Below are 15,996 nucleotides of genomic sequence, written 5' to 3' on the forward strand. Positions count from 1 at the left end.
GAAAATACACTCTGAAAGCATGGCCAATGATAACACTTCATATAGGTTTCATTTCCCTCCCTCAATAGAATTTATAGCAACTGACAATTGTTTCATACAAGGAGTGGTTGTGGTTATTGATTTATATCAATATGTCAAAATAGGTAAGAATTACCGGAGGTCCTGGTAAAGCAGTTTTCTAAATATTATAACTCTATAGATTTTAAGATATAGTAACTATAAACTGTCTTATAGTTGTGTTCTGCACATGATCTTTTAGTTTTGTCTTCTGTCCTCTGGGATTATTTAGAACAAAGAAAAGGCTTACACAGACACCAGGCTTAAATATCTGTTAAATTATGGGGAAGAGGAAGAGTTGTGCTATTAAGTTCTTAGAGAATTAGTTCTAAATCTGATGCCATCTGAGGAATATGAAATATTCGCCGTTAAGTGTGGAGCTGCGACTGACATCTTTATAATACGACAAAATCCTAGATACTCCTGTGTATTTCTTGATGCAACAGTTCTTCACTTAGTAGTATTGCAAATATAAGTGGAATTGCATATTATAAAGACTATAATGAAAAAATACTAAGTTAAGTTCTGTGAATTTTTCCCTTCAGTTTAATTTCTGGGAGTGGAGTCTTTCCTCTTTCTCATCTTTCAATTGTGCATTTTATTTAAATTTTCAAATAAAACTTGTTTTTACCTTTCAATAACTGATAAAATATACTTTAGTGCACAATAATTTGTTTATTGTTAAACTTACTTTACATAATATTTCAAGTACTCTATGCAATTTCTTTCTAGAAAAGATTACAAAAAGAACTCTTGGCATTGCAAAATGATCCACCTCCAGGAATGACTCTAAATGAAAAGAGTGTACAAAATTCAATCACACAGTAAGTATATAAATACACTTTTGTTTTTGTCATCAAGCTTAGAAGTACAAGTGTTTGAAATGAAAGTATATAAGTATGTAATGAAAAGTCCTACATGCCACTTCCACCACTTATTCCAAGTAACATTCTGATTTTTTTTTTTTTTTTTTTTTTTTTTTAGGGACTGAAACACTGTTCTGATTGATGAATCTATTACTTTAATGTACTGGCCACTCTCTGAAACTGAATAGCCCATGCATTAAATCTATATTAGGCATTTTACTGTCTAATAAAATGTCAATGGTTAAAATCTTCTGCACATTTTAGAATAAAATAGTTGAACAACACCTCTCATAGCCACTAACCTGTGAACCCCCTCTAAATTTATGAAAATCATACACTAGCTGGTTTAGATTCTCTCTATTACTTGTGTTGAATATATTCAGTAGTTGTTGACTTCCAGAGTCATCTTTCTCGAAAGCAAGTGGAGGAAACTTCTTAAAGAGCAAAGTTATCAAAGTAAATTTGTTTGCATTTTCATCCCTGCTGTGGTTTTATCTGTGATTAGTATAACTGAAAGAGAGACTTGGTTAAATATTCCATATAGTTGGTTGAAATGGACAGGTGTAGTTCCTGATTTTAATTTAAACTATTTTTTTTAAATTTTCTTCCTTCTTTTTAACTGACTGAAGTTCAGAATGTTTTCCTAGGCTATGTTAGCATTTTAGATGATTTTGTAGCTATTTTTATTAGCAGCTTTATTTTAGAGAAATATTAGAAAACTCTTAGCAGAGAAAAACATTTGTATGAGTAGGAATCTCAGGTTGCGTGTTCTGGACTTCTGTATTATTCATTGATTGTTTTATTTTTGTCATCAAGCTTAAAAGTGTAAGTAATGAAAACCTCCTGCATGCGAATTCAAAAACATAATATAGAGCTGACTTCTGATATTTACTTCACATCTGCATTTTTGGTGGTTGCACTCAATGACCATGTTAGGTAAGGCCTTTGGGCCCTGAGTGTTTATACATACTGAGTTAAATACTGTTGTTGCTTTTCAAATGTTACTGTTTTTTGGGATACTTGATGCAGACAAATAGGACTGAACCAAACTGAAATAGCGCATTCCAGAATTAGGTACAATTAATAATAAACTGGTGCTCAATTGCCAAATTACAAATTGTATTTTGTTTTACTTTGAATTTTTTGTGTCCACTAGAGAAGCAAAATTCTGAATTTTCTGAAAAAGAAGACTCAATCAAATATTGCAAATACTTTTCACTCCCATTTAAACAAGAAAAAATTAAGTGAAAGTTTACAGAAAATAAAGAGATGGAAAAAGGGGGGAAAATCTGTTCTTATCTATTCTTGGGTTTCGATTTTTTTCTTAAGAAATGTCTTAAGTTACCAGAGTACTACTTTATTGGTTTTTATATGATGTGCTATTTTTCTACCTCTCAGTAGCTTGCAAATAAAACTACCTCCAGTGTAGATTTGTGTGGAAGTGCTAGCTTGGGTTTGAAAAGAGTTGAATAAAATAATTAGAGCCTTTGGAGTAACTGAATCAATTAACACACAAGGTAGTCATCTTTTAAATAGCCTTTTCTTAAACTTCTAATCATTGTGTAAACTTAAAACACACAGGAAAGATTGGTTCTAGTGATTAATTGGAAAAGGAGGAATGTCCATACAGAGCTATCTTCTGGATCTCTCTTCTACTTTGTAAACGAAATTATTTCAAAAATATGAAGGTGGGATGTTCTGTATCACAAGGACAAATAAAGCTGAGGAGTGTTGGTGCAGCATGGGTATAAATGTAAAAGCAGAAGGCATAACGTGATAAATGTTCTTGAGCACAGCTAGGTTAAATCAAAGGAGTCTTCACAAAATTGGAACACTAGCACAGCATTGCCCTGCTGCTGTTGAAGATGCATTCCTCCTGAAGAGTGTGGCAGTTAGTGGTTTAACAGAGAAGGAATTTTTCTTAAAAAAATTAATATAATAGAGGGAAAGATATGTGCAGGGACTTGAAAAATTTACAGCTTAAATATGTGGGGACAGTGTATATGACAGGCAGGATGGAAAAGTTGGGAACAGGTTCATCAGGATTACCAGCTGAAGGAGATGCTTTTTTTTTTTTTTCCTGAATGCATTGCTGTCCTGAAAAATCTCAGCTGCTTCACCTGTGAGACTGATGCAGGTCTTTTAATCTGGGCAGTTTTGTTGCCTCTTGCTGAATGTTTATGTTATAGTCATATTCCTCAAATGTATAATGTTCAGTCAAGGATGAAGGACAGAAAAATGTGGGAGTGATGATCGTTAGCAGATGATGGTATTAAACGATCAACAAATGACAGAGAAGTTAGGTAGCAGCATGCTGCTGTATGTTTTGAACACTATTCAAAGCATCTCTTTTTGACTGGATTAAAAAAAAAAACCTATCAGTCGCTTCCATATTATGATGGAAGGAGCAAAAGCAGAGGAAAAGGAATCCTGTGGTATGCTGAGGTGCTATCTTATTACCTGTTGAGTTAGATAAAGGATAAAACAATTTACAGAATTGGTCATCTGCAAGTCATTACCTTCCTTTTTTGCTGTGACCTTTTCCTTTTTATGCTGCTAACTTTTCCAGTTTGGTGCAGACCTGCTAGATTGTATAGCTTTTCATTTTTGACTTTTTCATAGTATAAGGGGGAGAAAGAAGTATTCCCCCTTCACCCTTCAGATGTTGGTGTTTATTTTAATAAGCTGTATCTATGATTTTCTTGCAGAAAAAAACAAATCGGGAAAGAGAATGCATGCTACTTTGTTTCCTTCCTCGGCTGTTTTTGTGTAGGAATAAACTTTGGAACAGGCCTTCTGTTTTGGCTTTACTGTCTCTTGTTAACGCAGTTACTTTATTGGGAAATAACAGGTCTGACGAGTTCAAGTGATAATTATTTGTATGGTTTTCAGTGCTATAGCAATGACTATATGTAAAACACCAAGCTGGTTTCTTTCAAATGCAAGCTTGACATTTTATTTGCTTTCATGCTAGTTAAGATACTAATGAAGAGTTTAGTGGATTTGGTTATAATTGGCAATTGATTTGATTAGTCCTGTGTTCCAGGAGTAAAATTACAATTTGGTAGTCTACAGTACTAACAGTGTTATTCCCCTGTTCTTTAGGTGGATTGTAGACATGGAAGGTGCTCCAGGAACACTATATGAAGGGGAGAAATTTCAGCTTCTATTTAAGTTCAGTAGTCGGTATCCTTTTGATTCGCCTCAGGTAACTGCTTGCTTTCTTCCTTCCTACTTAGTTCTACTTTTAGGTTGTAGCTGCATGGCACATGCTGACTATTAACACTTTCCACACATATCCTAATGTAAGGCTTAGTAGCTTTGATTTGTATTAAACACATTGTGCAGCTGCCATTTCTTTTAAAAATGACCTTGCAGTGAAATACCGTGCCCACTGCAGTCCACTTATTTTCACAGGAGATGAAAGAGCAGAGTAACTTGAGGGTTGTTTTCTTCCCTTTTTGAGAGGCACAGAGTATTTTTTATATCATATTAAAAAGCAACACAGAAGAAAATAGGAAGGTACTCCTTTACTGGGATATAGGAGTAGAGTAAACAACAAACTGCTTCTTTGTCCCCTCTCCTTTTTACTTCCAACTTTTTTTTTTTTTTTTTTTTTTTTTTTTTTTTTTTTTTTTTTTTTTGCCTCTCTTTCATCTTACCTGCTGTGATTTTTAATTCAGCTGGGGAAATATTGTGACTCTGACAGGGATTCTCAGAGATATGTGGCATCTTATGAGAGGCCTGCAAATCTAGTGATTACAATTAAGGTGTAAACTGCTGTGTTGCTTTAATGACAACATCAGAAGAGCTGAAGGGGCAGCATTACTATTGGGCTGTAGAATGAGCTCTGCACATCCCTCCATTACCTGAGGGGATTGTTCCAAAACATCTCTTGTAAGGAGGAAATGAGTGTTCAGCTATCACCCATCCACCCTCCTGAAAAAGGAAAAAGAAAAACAAGGACGCCTCAGTCTTTGTCCTGTCTGTTCTTGACCTTTCAGCTCAAAGTTCCAAGAGGGAGAGTTAGTCATCTCCGAGATGCTTTTCTCACTGTTGTTGAAACCAATGCAAAGAGCCACGAGAGACGTAACCATAAACATGTAGTAACTTTAGGTACCATGGTAAAAACTAGAATGCTGACTTTTCAGTCTTAGGTTTGTAAGGAACAAACTGGCACCTGCGCATCTGCACCCATCAGGTTTGCAGTGACTACTCATAGGTGATCCACAAGAGAGTAGCCACTTTCATTTGGTTCCAAGTAGGTGCTGTTTGTACTTATTATCCAATGTGTGTGTGTGTGTGTGGCTGTGTGTAATTTATTGTAAAACAGCAAACCAGATCAGTACATATACACTGATTTTTAGCACAGAAAATAATTAGGTATTTAATCCTAGATATTGGATTGTTGTAGATAATTAGAATTTCCATTGTGAAAATGGTGCAGTGGAGTAAGTTCATTTCTTATTGCAACTCTTGGATTATAATTCTCTCCCTCAAATCTACCTACTGTGAATTGAGAGTTTAAACTTCCGCTGCTTAATCACTTGGTTGTTTTCTGTCTTAAATGTATGTTGTCTATCATAGCATGCATGCTTTTGTTTACTTAATATGCCTAGTTCTTGCTTTCTGGTAAAGAGGAGACATTAGTTTGAATGGAAATACATTACTGGATTATGAAAGTAAGATGTTCCAGTGCTTAAGAAATATCGGTAAAAGACCTCTAAAGTCCGTGATAGATGATCATTTTGCATCCAGTTTTTCCTCTGCTGTGGCAGACTGTATGTGCCATTTAGCAAATAAATTAAGCTCTTTCATCTCAGTTCCCCATATGATTATGGTGATGCTTCCCTCTTCTAGTCAGTGCGTGTGTGTGTACACGTGCACGTGTGTATGTGTGTGTATATATTTAGAGATAGACAAAAATATGAGGCTGCTTAAGATGCTGCTGGACGGTAACGAGTGGTAGAGATTTATTATGTCATTGCATAAAAGAAGGCAATGATTGTGTCAGGTAAGGAGCTCAGGAGGATACTGTCTGCTGTGAGGTTCTCTTACTACATTTTCACTGGTCATGAGTCAACCATGTGTTTGACAAAAACTTGTTGTATGAGCAAAAATTGTCAGAATCAGTTTTCTAACCTTGTTTTGACTATGGTATTGTCTTTTTAATAGAGAGGAGTTAAAGTTCTAAACATTGTTCTTTTGGTATTACTCCATGATAAAGAACATCATATTTCAAATGGAATATGATCTACAAATATTTCTGGTGTGATATCATACTGTGGCTGTTCAAGTACTGCATTTTGTAGTTAATAAGTTTAGTGCATTTAACTCTTCATGCTGGAACCTGCGTGGGTCGTGCAGAACTTCCATTTCTGTTGTGTCTGTGGCTATAGAAATGCTCCTCTGTCAGTTTCATTGTTTCCTGGTGGATGAAATCATTCAGGCTTGTGGCGTATGAAGTCTTTCAAATTCAGTGTCTTGGGTAGGCGACTCTATTCGATAGGACACAGAAGACTGAGACTGCAAGATTTAAAGTTTAGTTTGATGTCCTTACACTGTTGTAAATGTGAATTTACCTTTGCACTTTCCTATGGTGTACTGCTGTTCATAAAAAAAGAACAACATTTACCCACATTGCACTTTATCATCAGCAGTTATTTAGGCTTACATTCTTTTATTTTATGTTTTAATTACTTGCTTGCAAAAATGAATGAATCTAACATGGTGAAATGTATTATTCAGTGTAAGTGAAAATGGCAGAATCTACTACTTGGATATTACTGTTTGCCCAAAAGCAATAGAGGCTTATTGAACAATTTTTTCACGATCTCTTACTGTCTTATTTGTGTTGACAATAAATTACAATTACCTTTATTTAATTCTTCTTTTAGGTCATGTTTACTGGTGACAATATTCCTGTTCATCCTCACGTTTATAGCAATGGTCATATCTGTTTATCCATTCTAACAGAAGACTGGTCTCCAGCTCTCTCAGTGCAATCTGTTTGTCTTAGCATTATTAGCATGCTTTCCAGCTGCAAAGAAAAGGTATGAGTATTTTTTGGTTTTGTTTTTAGAATTGTTTGAGTAAAATAAAAGTTAACTAGCTAACTTTGCAAAGTAAGGGTTCATCTCTCAAATTTTAAAATAGACAACCTACTATCTATGTTTCAACCACTGAAAAAATACTAAGCTAGAGCTACGAAATGAACAGTGCAGTAACTACTTCATAACTGTTTTCATGATAATCTGCTCATGTATCATTACTGGAAAAGAGGCATGAACAGAACCATTCTAATTGTACTAATTACAAAGTTAAATTGTGTCTTAGAATAATTCTTTGTAAACTGATTCAGACAGTAAAGGCAGTGCGAGATGATTGTGTTGAAATGAATATTTTGCATAGTGTAGATATTTGTCTATATTAGAGTATTGGAATTAGTACAGCTGCAAAACCTTTAGCAGTTAGTTATTTCATTAATCTTTATCACTTTTATTGCAGGAAAGTAAATAGTGCTGAGCTGCATTTTTGGTCATAAATTTGTGGCACTGATACCTTAAACACTTTTTTTTGTAAAGAGTCTATTGTTTTACTGCTTCTTTTGGAGTGAAATTACTCGTACATTTGTGCTATCCAAACATGCCTATTTATATCGTATCCCAGTCAATCCTAACCATATGTATGTGATAGAAAAAAGCCTCAAATTGCTTTGTACTGTATCCTGTGACTTTGGTTTTGCACCATGATGACACTGTACCTTAAAATTAGTATAAAAAAACCTGAAGAATATTTGATATAGCAGATGTTTATCTGTAAGAGGGTTGAAACAAAGTTCACTTTTTAAGCTACTCCGAGCTATGGGAGACTTATGTGAATTGGATTCTAACTGTGTTATATTAGATCCAAACTGCAGAGGTATTTCATTTGGTTCTTTTAAATAACCGTGTTCCTTTTTTATTTGTCTGTTTTTCTTCTGTCCCTGCCAACCCCCATTTGGAATTTTCATGGAATTTGTGCTTGAAGTATCTCTACTAAGAATTTTGTTACCAGGATTCTTGAGAGATTTTTCTTGACCAAGGTCTAGCACTGTCTATTATCTCACTTTCACTGCATTCACGTGACAGCTTTTCACAAGCTTATTCAAATAGTTCATGTGTTACAATGTGAGGATTGTTTGATTATTTGTAGGTGTTTTTTCTGTTGCAGAGGCGACCTCCAGATAATTCATTTTATGTAAGAACATGTAACAAGAATCCAAAGAAAACAAAATGGTGGTATCATGGTAAGTATTTAACTAGAACCAGGAATTTTGGAGTGTGTGTGTGTGTGGGGGGGGGGGGGGTTGTTTGTTTTTAGGCTGAAGACAAAACATAATAAAGTAGGAAAAGTGTTTTCAAAGCCTTAAACTTGTTTTATTTCAAAAAATTTATGAAAATTCTGTTTCTGAGATATGCTATGTTGATTTTTTTACATCACACTTTAATTGCTGAGTGAACTTTAAACAGCACAAGGTTATATGAGTTTTAAACTGTAGGATTTGATTTGAATAGGAGTTCTTGAGAATTGTATCAGTCCTTGACAAGTTTTAAAGTTGGGTCTGGGGAAGGTACTTAGTGAAACCAGATTCCTATGACCAGTTTATTATAACTCTAAAACCAGATTTTTTTCTTGTTGGTAATGCTTTAAAAGCTTGCACTGCAATGAAAATACCCCTATATACTTATAAACAGCTATGTTTTCAATAGATTTCAACTGTTCCACAGAATTTCTAATGTGGGACAATTGGGTGACTTAAAGGGTCTTAGGAACTAATAGTCAATAATATAGCAATGTGATTCTACATGTACATCATTTAAAAAAAAAAAAAAAACTAAACTAAAATTGCTTAGTACTACAGTCTCTGCAGTGTAGTGCTTTTTCTTTTCCTTGCCACATGGTTCCTGTCCAGCTTTTTACTATGTTTTTTGTTTGTTTTTGTTTTTCTTCCCTTCTGCCTTAACATCTGTTGTCCTCTTCCCAGAGCTGGGGTTGGCTGTATGTGCTTGGCTTATCCAGTCCAGCAGTGAGGAAGGAAAGAAGGAGTAGAGATGAACTATGCTTTCCTTCTCTCTTCTCTCCTTGGCCAATACTTTCTTTTCTCTCCCTAGGAAAATACCATACAAATGGTGGTTATAGGAAACCCATGCATCTTTCAGGAAGGGATGTGTTAGAACAGGAAATACTGTGTGCTAGGATGGCGCAGGAGGAGCAGGTCCCACAAATATCTTTCACTGAAGCCTGCATCATAAGATGTCCTCTTTTTATTTTTTTTATTTTTTTATTTTTTTTTACCTGCCTCCCCACCCCAGGACTGGTTCTGTCTCCCTTGTGAAATGAGACCAAATATTTGAGATTGTGGGAGTCAATGAATGGAGAGGCAAAGACCAAAGCCTTCACCCTTACATTCTTAAAAGCCTGCGAGTGCTTTATCTTAAGATTTTGATAGTTTCATAATACTTACTGACACCTGTGGGGATTTTTTGTTAGAGGGTAATGGAAAAGAATGAACTGTGTTTCTCATAGTGTAATATCATAATAGTTTCTCAAAAACAAGTTGACTTTAATCACAGCAAGAGGAGTGCTATATGCCATGGGATTAGGAAGTATTTACAGTACTTAAGACTGTTGATCATGTGACTATACATTACGTTGTTTTTAAAATTGTCTCCAAAAATAATAAATCCATTGTCCAAAAGACTGAATAGGCTAGGTTCAACTTCACTACATTCTTTAGTAAACACTTCTTTTTTTTCCCCTGTCTCCTCACTCTTGTAATATGTATGGTGCTTCTCCATTTCTCCTCTTGCTTTCTCTTTATTGGCAGTTTCTGGATAATTTGTTTATTGACTCTTTCTTTTATTTTCATTTGCTAGTTATTTTTAAAGCGAATCAGCAGAAGTTTCATTTATTAGCTTTATCTTGTGATTCAAATATGTTCTGTTTACTTTGAATCTATAGAAAGTTTCCTTTTGATTAAGAATTGAAGTCTCTCAAGGAGAACAGTTTGCAGACACTACTTTGATTTCTTATTTGTGAAATTCAGTTAAAGTTAAACAAGCAAAACACCAAATGAAAATGAAAAGAAATGTGGTTCTACTCTGAAAGTTGCTATATAATTGTGGCTGAAAAAATCAAACTTCCTATAGTCCACTGAACAAGTCATTGAATTATTTCAAAATAATTACACAATGGCTGTTCTATGGAAGTCAGAAAATTGAATAACCCAAAAGCCAACCTAACATTCTGGCAAGAGAAAACAAATCAGTTCATTTAAATAACTCTTACTGTTTTGCTCCAGAATACTTTCATTTATGTCTTTTAACTTCCTTTTTAATTACTAATTACAAAAGAGGTCATGTTTAAAAGTTGAATGAGCTTCTTTCTCCCCTTTCCCCCATTAAATTCTTAAAAAATCAAGGGTGGTTTTATTTTTTTATGTCAGTTGGATAAAAAGTTTTTCATAAAACTTACAAGGTTTTTATCTCAAATTTTGTATGCCCTTTTCTCAGTTACAAGTAATTTACTTCTTTTTTGTGGCTGTATGACAAAGCTGCCAAGGGAAGATCTTTACATTTTCAATGGTTTTCCTAATTGGTTTGAAGAAATGCTGGATTGCACCAAGATGGGAAATATACCCTGACTGCCAATTTTAACCCCCCTCTTTCTTGACAAGAACAGTCTTCAACCTTCGGTATCCCTGAATGGATTTACAAGCCCTTGAAAAAGGTGGTTCTGTCATCTTAATTTCCTGCTCCTGTTTCCATCGGAGTGCCACACATCTAACCGTGTGGCTGAACCCCTTTGAGCTAGGTAAATTAGTGAAGGAAAAACATAACACCAACTAAGAAAGGAGAGGGGGGGAAAAAAAAATCCAAGGGTAACCACAGGGTGAACTAAGTGCCAATACTGATACAGGAACATGTGGAGGGAGAGGCAGAGTGGTACTGCTGCTTCTGCTGGTAGCTAGCCATTGGACTGCCTTAGCTGTAAGGTGAAATTGTATCCTCATGTTCTGTTAAGAAGTTTGTAGTCTCCCATTTTGAAGAGAAAGGAGGAAGATTGTCATCGTTTTTATCATGTGCCTCTGAAGGGTATTTTCTTTTCCAGGAGGTGCCTGGAGCTTACTTGACTGGGAGCAAATAATGCATGATTGGGGATTGATGTTCAAGCAAACCAATACAGACACAGAGGGACACAGTGGCTCTTAGAGATACTCTGGCATGTGAACGTGCCTCTCTGTGTGTTTAGTTTACTAGAGCTTTTAATATCTCACTTCCTCCCTGCCCAGCATAATAACTTATTCCATAAGTAACAAAATTATGAAGCCTTGTTTGGTACAAACTGCTGTCCTCTCAAGCCCTGTTGCAAAACTCCTGCTTCCTCTAACTCTCACTCCCTTCAACAGCTAGAAATATTTCTAGATTCTCTCCCCTACTCAACATCTGCTTAAATGTACGCTGAATTTCATGCTGCCAATCTAAGAGTCAGTCATGCCCTGTCAGAGACGCAGGAGGACTTTTCCCCTTGTAGGGGGCATCCAGGCTGAAACTTTGTTCCATTAGGTTGTTGCTTGTTCTTTGCACTGTCAGGAGATAACTTCTGTGAAAGAAGGGGGCACTGGTATGTGGGTGTTCTGGGAGTTTTTTTGTTGGTGTTTTTTGTTTTTTGTTTTTTTAACCATCAGCACCTCCTTACTGCATTTTTTTCTTTGTTTTTTTAAAGAGAAAGTATTTTCTCTGGTATTTGTCCTAAACTTCTCGTATGCAGTTCAAACACCCCTTCTATCCCTCCTGCATCTTTTTTTTTTTTTTTTTTTGGGGGGCAAATATAAAATTTTCATTCTTTACCCTCCTATCAAAATGAGCTTTCTTTCATGTAACGGTGCAGAGGACATAAGGGTTTCCAGTGACAATGTAGAATTGTTCTCTGCTGCTTTACATATATTAGAAATCCATCTGTTGATGAGGCTACATCTTTTGTGTGCAAGGTTACAAGTGCATTAAAAATAGACAGTGAATTTGCTTTCTGTTAATAAGTTTAACTTTTACTGAAGCACATTTTTACTGTACTGATGCAATAAAGTTGTACTGCAGGTTCTGAGGAATTTTTTTTTTCCCTTGGCAAGCTGTTATCAGATGCAATTGCACTGTAGGTTGATGTCTGGAAAAGAAACTTTAAAAGGGAGAGCTTTCACAGATGTAAACATTTCTTTAATATCAGCATAATGCAAAAAATTGATATAGAATGCCTTTTCTATAATATGTTTATCCAACCATAATATCTAAAATTTAGTGAATGTAAACTATTTTTCACATTTAAGGTTTTAGGATTACTGTAGCAACATATTGCTTAATACAATATCAGCTACAGTTTGTGTTGATTCTTGAGAAGTGTATATAAGGGGCTGAGAATGGAAACGTGAGGAGAAGCCCACTTTGCAAACTCTTTTTATCACTGTATTTCCTTTGTAAAAGGATTTATCAGTTCTAGAACTCTTTAAACTGATGTACACATGCTTTACTTCATGAGACAAAATGTTAAGCGTATTTGGTATTTTGTTTTCCGAAAGAATGGTTTTCTAAAAATCAAATGTGAAAGTATTGTCCTTTTAATGGAATATTTGCTGCTAATGATATGCTAGGGGTGTGTATATATAAATTTTGAAAGTTTTGTTTGATAGTCTCTCTTTTTCTTTTCCTGAGTCATTACTGAACAAAACCCCAGTGTTAATCAGTCGATACGTTTCCGCTGCATGCTAATCTCTATGCTAGAAATTGTTTAGCACCTTACTAAGTTGGGCTTAGAATATTTATATGTTTTCCATAAATACTTTTTCTTATTTTAAAGATGACACATGTTGATGCCACCATTTTGTGATCCTCGTAGCAGAAGATAGTCCTACTGAGAAAATGAGCACTTTGATCATTCAGTCTTTGAACTTTAACCTTTGACTGGAAGTGACCTATAGGCAATGAAGACTACTTCCTTTGACTGCATTTTTACTAGTGTGCATTCTGGGCGCATGTTGATCGCTGGTTCAGTCCATGCAACTGACATGCTTTTATTAGTCATACAGTATTAATGCAGGTGTCCAGAAATGTCAGAATAATTCCATTATTTTTATTTTAAGCTTTTGGAAGAATTCCAGGTCTTCATATATTGTGCAATAACACTGAGCTCCTTGACGGTTTTGGTGCATCCATTGCCGGCAATGGACATTGTACCAGGGAAAATTTTTGCTCCTGCCACAAAAAGATTGCATGACAGAGCTTAGGAAAGTTTCAGATATATTTGGATTATAAGCAAGGGATCCACCATTACCTTAAAAGCCACCCCATTCTTTTATATTTGGATTCTATGCACTGTGATCACACAACTAGCAGCATGAGTTAACATGCTTAGCTGAAGGACTGTAATAAGATCATTGCATATTTATTAAATTGTTTATCTGCTGTCAGATTGTTTTGACATGGAAGGTTTTCAAGTGACAGTGAGGTACAATGTTATCCCTATGGTGAAATAAAACTACTTTTTTGTATATAGTTATTCATATCTCTGAAGCAAAGGTATGAGTAATTTAGGGTATGAGTGATTTAATCAAGAATTTATTTTGGAAATAAGAGAGGATGGCAGTGATATAACTGAACTTGCTGCAGTCCATAATTGGGCTTGTAATTTGTACTTTAGAGCTTTTTTCCAAATAGATTGCACACTGTTATTTCCTGCTAGCCATCAGCATGAGCCCTATTGCCTACATCAATATTTCATTTATTTATGTGTTTGAAAGCAATCCATATAACATTTTTTTGTTTGCATTCACTGTTTCTTTTGTTGTTGTATGTCATGTTTGAATGTTACAAAACAATATTTTGATTGAAAAGCTTTGTCAGAAAATATTTTCATGTAAATTATTTCTTTACCTTGTAAGCGTCATCTTGTCTTTTAATTCTGTACTATATATAAAAAAAAATACATTTTTGACAGAGGCTTAATGTTTTGACAAAAAAGTGTGGACCTTTTTATTTAAGTTTAGACTAAAGTATATTTTATTAACTTGTTTGTCCCTGCCAGCCATATCAATTTTCTCCAGGCTTTTACTTCACCAAAAAGGAGAAAAAAACCTAAAATTAGATTGACATTTTTCTATGGAACAACAATTATTGAAATAACGGATAGTTGTTCTCACCATTCTGTAATCTTTTGATACTGCAATTAGGTTGTCTTTTTAGGAAACACTTTTATAAACGTAATACCTTTACACATATGCAAAGTTTCTATAACTTTTTTTTTTAACTGTTGCCTTATTGTTGCACTCAAATCAAGTGGTCAAAACATGAATGTCTAAATCAAGTAACTACTTGATTAAAGAAAAAAAGCCAACCCAGAATGAATAACTACAATAACAACAAGAAATTGGCTGAAAATATTTACTTTTTTACTTCTGTATAATAACTGACAAATTTTGTAGTCTTGTACATACTTCTCTATTAATGTTTAAAACATATTTTAAAGTATAGATGCTTAACTCAGGGTGGATAGAATTCAAATGGATTTGTTTCAGAGAAGTGTTTTGTACAGCAACTGAATTACGGATATTACCAGTGAAGTGAGGCTACTATATACTTCAGGAACTGCTATCTTTTTTTCTACTGTATTGAAAATATTTCTTGGCCTTTAAAACTCAATGGTAAAATTTAGCTGTGGATATAAATTTGATGTGTATATACACTTTCACAATGAGCCTTTAAAACACAGAAGTTGGTTTATTTTAAGAGCCAAAAATAATCATTTTAAGCAAAGGAAATAGTTGTGCGTCTAACTTTTGTTTAGTAAAATGTTATTGTTATAAGTTAATGAAATCAACTATTTTTGCAAATGTTTAATATGAAAGAGCAGTAATCTATCTGAATACTTAATCTGTATATTCATGTTAACTGCTCTGTATTATTGATTGAATGGACTGACACATCTTTGAAAATCTTATGTATTTTCACAGAGTTGGTTCACATAAAAGGTTTTATTAAATAGTCCATAGCAAAGAGACATTATTGTGACACAAGACGATGTCTCTGAAGAAATAGTTATGGTATATCTTCACAGGTTCATGTATCTTTTCATATGGTGGATTGCCATACTACAAAATGTGGTTTCAGAGAAGCTTTATGACATACTGTATGTATCCTGTCAAAGATATGTGATGTAGTGGTAAGCATTATACTTTTTATTGACTTACAGCTTTATATGGGCTACAGTGAAGTTAAATAACCAAATTTATGCTGCTCTTTAATACCCCCACCTATAATATACTTAAATCCAAAAAACACAAGGTAGATTAGAAGCGAATGTACATCAGGTCTTTTAGTTTACAACAGAAATCCCCCCAGAATAATGTCATGATTCTTTTGCAGTTCTATGGATGAGTTCATCTATATACAGAGGGCCAAGACAAAACCTACGTACCACTCAAGCCCTCAAAATAATGCAACTATTCTGACAATACTGTGATGTCCCAAAATAGGGTTTAAATTAGATGAAGGTGGTGCCATCCTTCCCTTAGGGTGACCCTGTGTATGAAACTTTCTTCACTTCGGGTTTCTCACATGAAGCGGTTACAGAATTGGCTTGAAACGATCCTTGCTTTTCTTTTGTGTCAATGCTCATGTTGTTAAACACTGTTTTGTGTTTAGTGTCTTTATACTATAACAAAATAAATTCTTGTTTTTAAAATAGATTATTACCCTTGAATGGAAATACGTGTGGACCTTTTCATGGTGGAGTGCAGAAGCATTGTCCTTTACATTCAGCTACTCTGAGACAAAGCTATCAGTAATTCCAAAATGATGTGATGGATATCAAGGGAGGAATTTGCCTAATACTGAGGTGTTTCCTCTTTTCTTCTCCAGAGGATATCTGTTGTAATGGCTAAAGCAAATAGTTCCGTAAAAAATTACTAAACTTACAGCATCAAAGAGATCCACTGAATCATCAAGTAGTGCTGTGAGACTACTTTTCACCTCTCATAGATGCT

At 34.7% G+C, this 15,996-nt stretch overlaps 1 protein-coding gene across 3 annotated transcripts in view; it reads left to right on the forward strand.

Moving 5' to 3' along the window:
* The window catches only part of UBE2W (ubiquitin conjugating enzyme E2 W), a 34,436-nt gene extending 18,737 nt beyond the window's left edge, over positions 1 to 15,699 (forward strand). For all 3 annotated transcript variants that reach the window (XM_026056251.1, XM_026056254.1, XM_026056255.1), the window contains 5 exons: positions 790 to 881; positions 4,029 to 4,131; positions 6,821 to 6,976; positions 8,136 to 8,211; positions 12,816 to 15,699. In XM_026056251.1, coding sequence (XP_025912036.1) covers positions 790 to 881; positions 4,029 to 4,131; positions 6,821 to 6,976; positions 8,136 to 8,211; positions 12,816 to 12,829 — 441 coding nt within the window. In that variant the 3' untranslated portion in view covers positions 12,830 to 15,699. The remainder of the gene's footprint in view (positions 1 to 789; positions 882 to 4,028; positions 4,132 to 6,820; positions 6,977 to 8,135; positions 8,212 to 12,815) is intronic.
* Positions 15,700 to 15,996: the final 297 nt, after the last annotated feature.

Source organism: Apteryx rowi, unplaced genomic scaffold (genome assembly GCF_003343035.1).
Source record: "Apteryx rowi isolate R43461 unplaced genomic scaffold, aptRow1 scaffold_130, whole genome shotgun sequence".
NCBI lineage: Eukaryota > Metazoa > Chordata > Aves > Apterygiformes > Apterygidae > Apteryx > Apteryx rowi.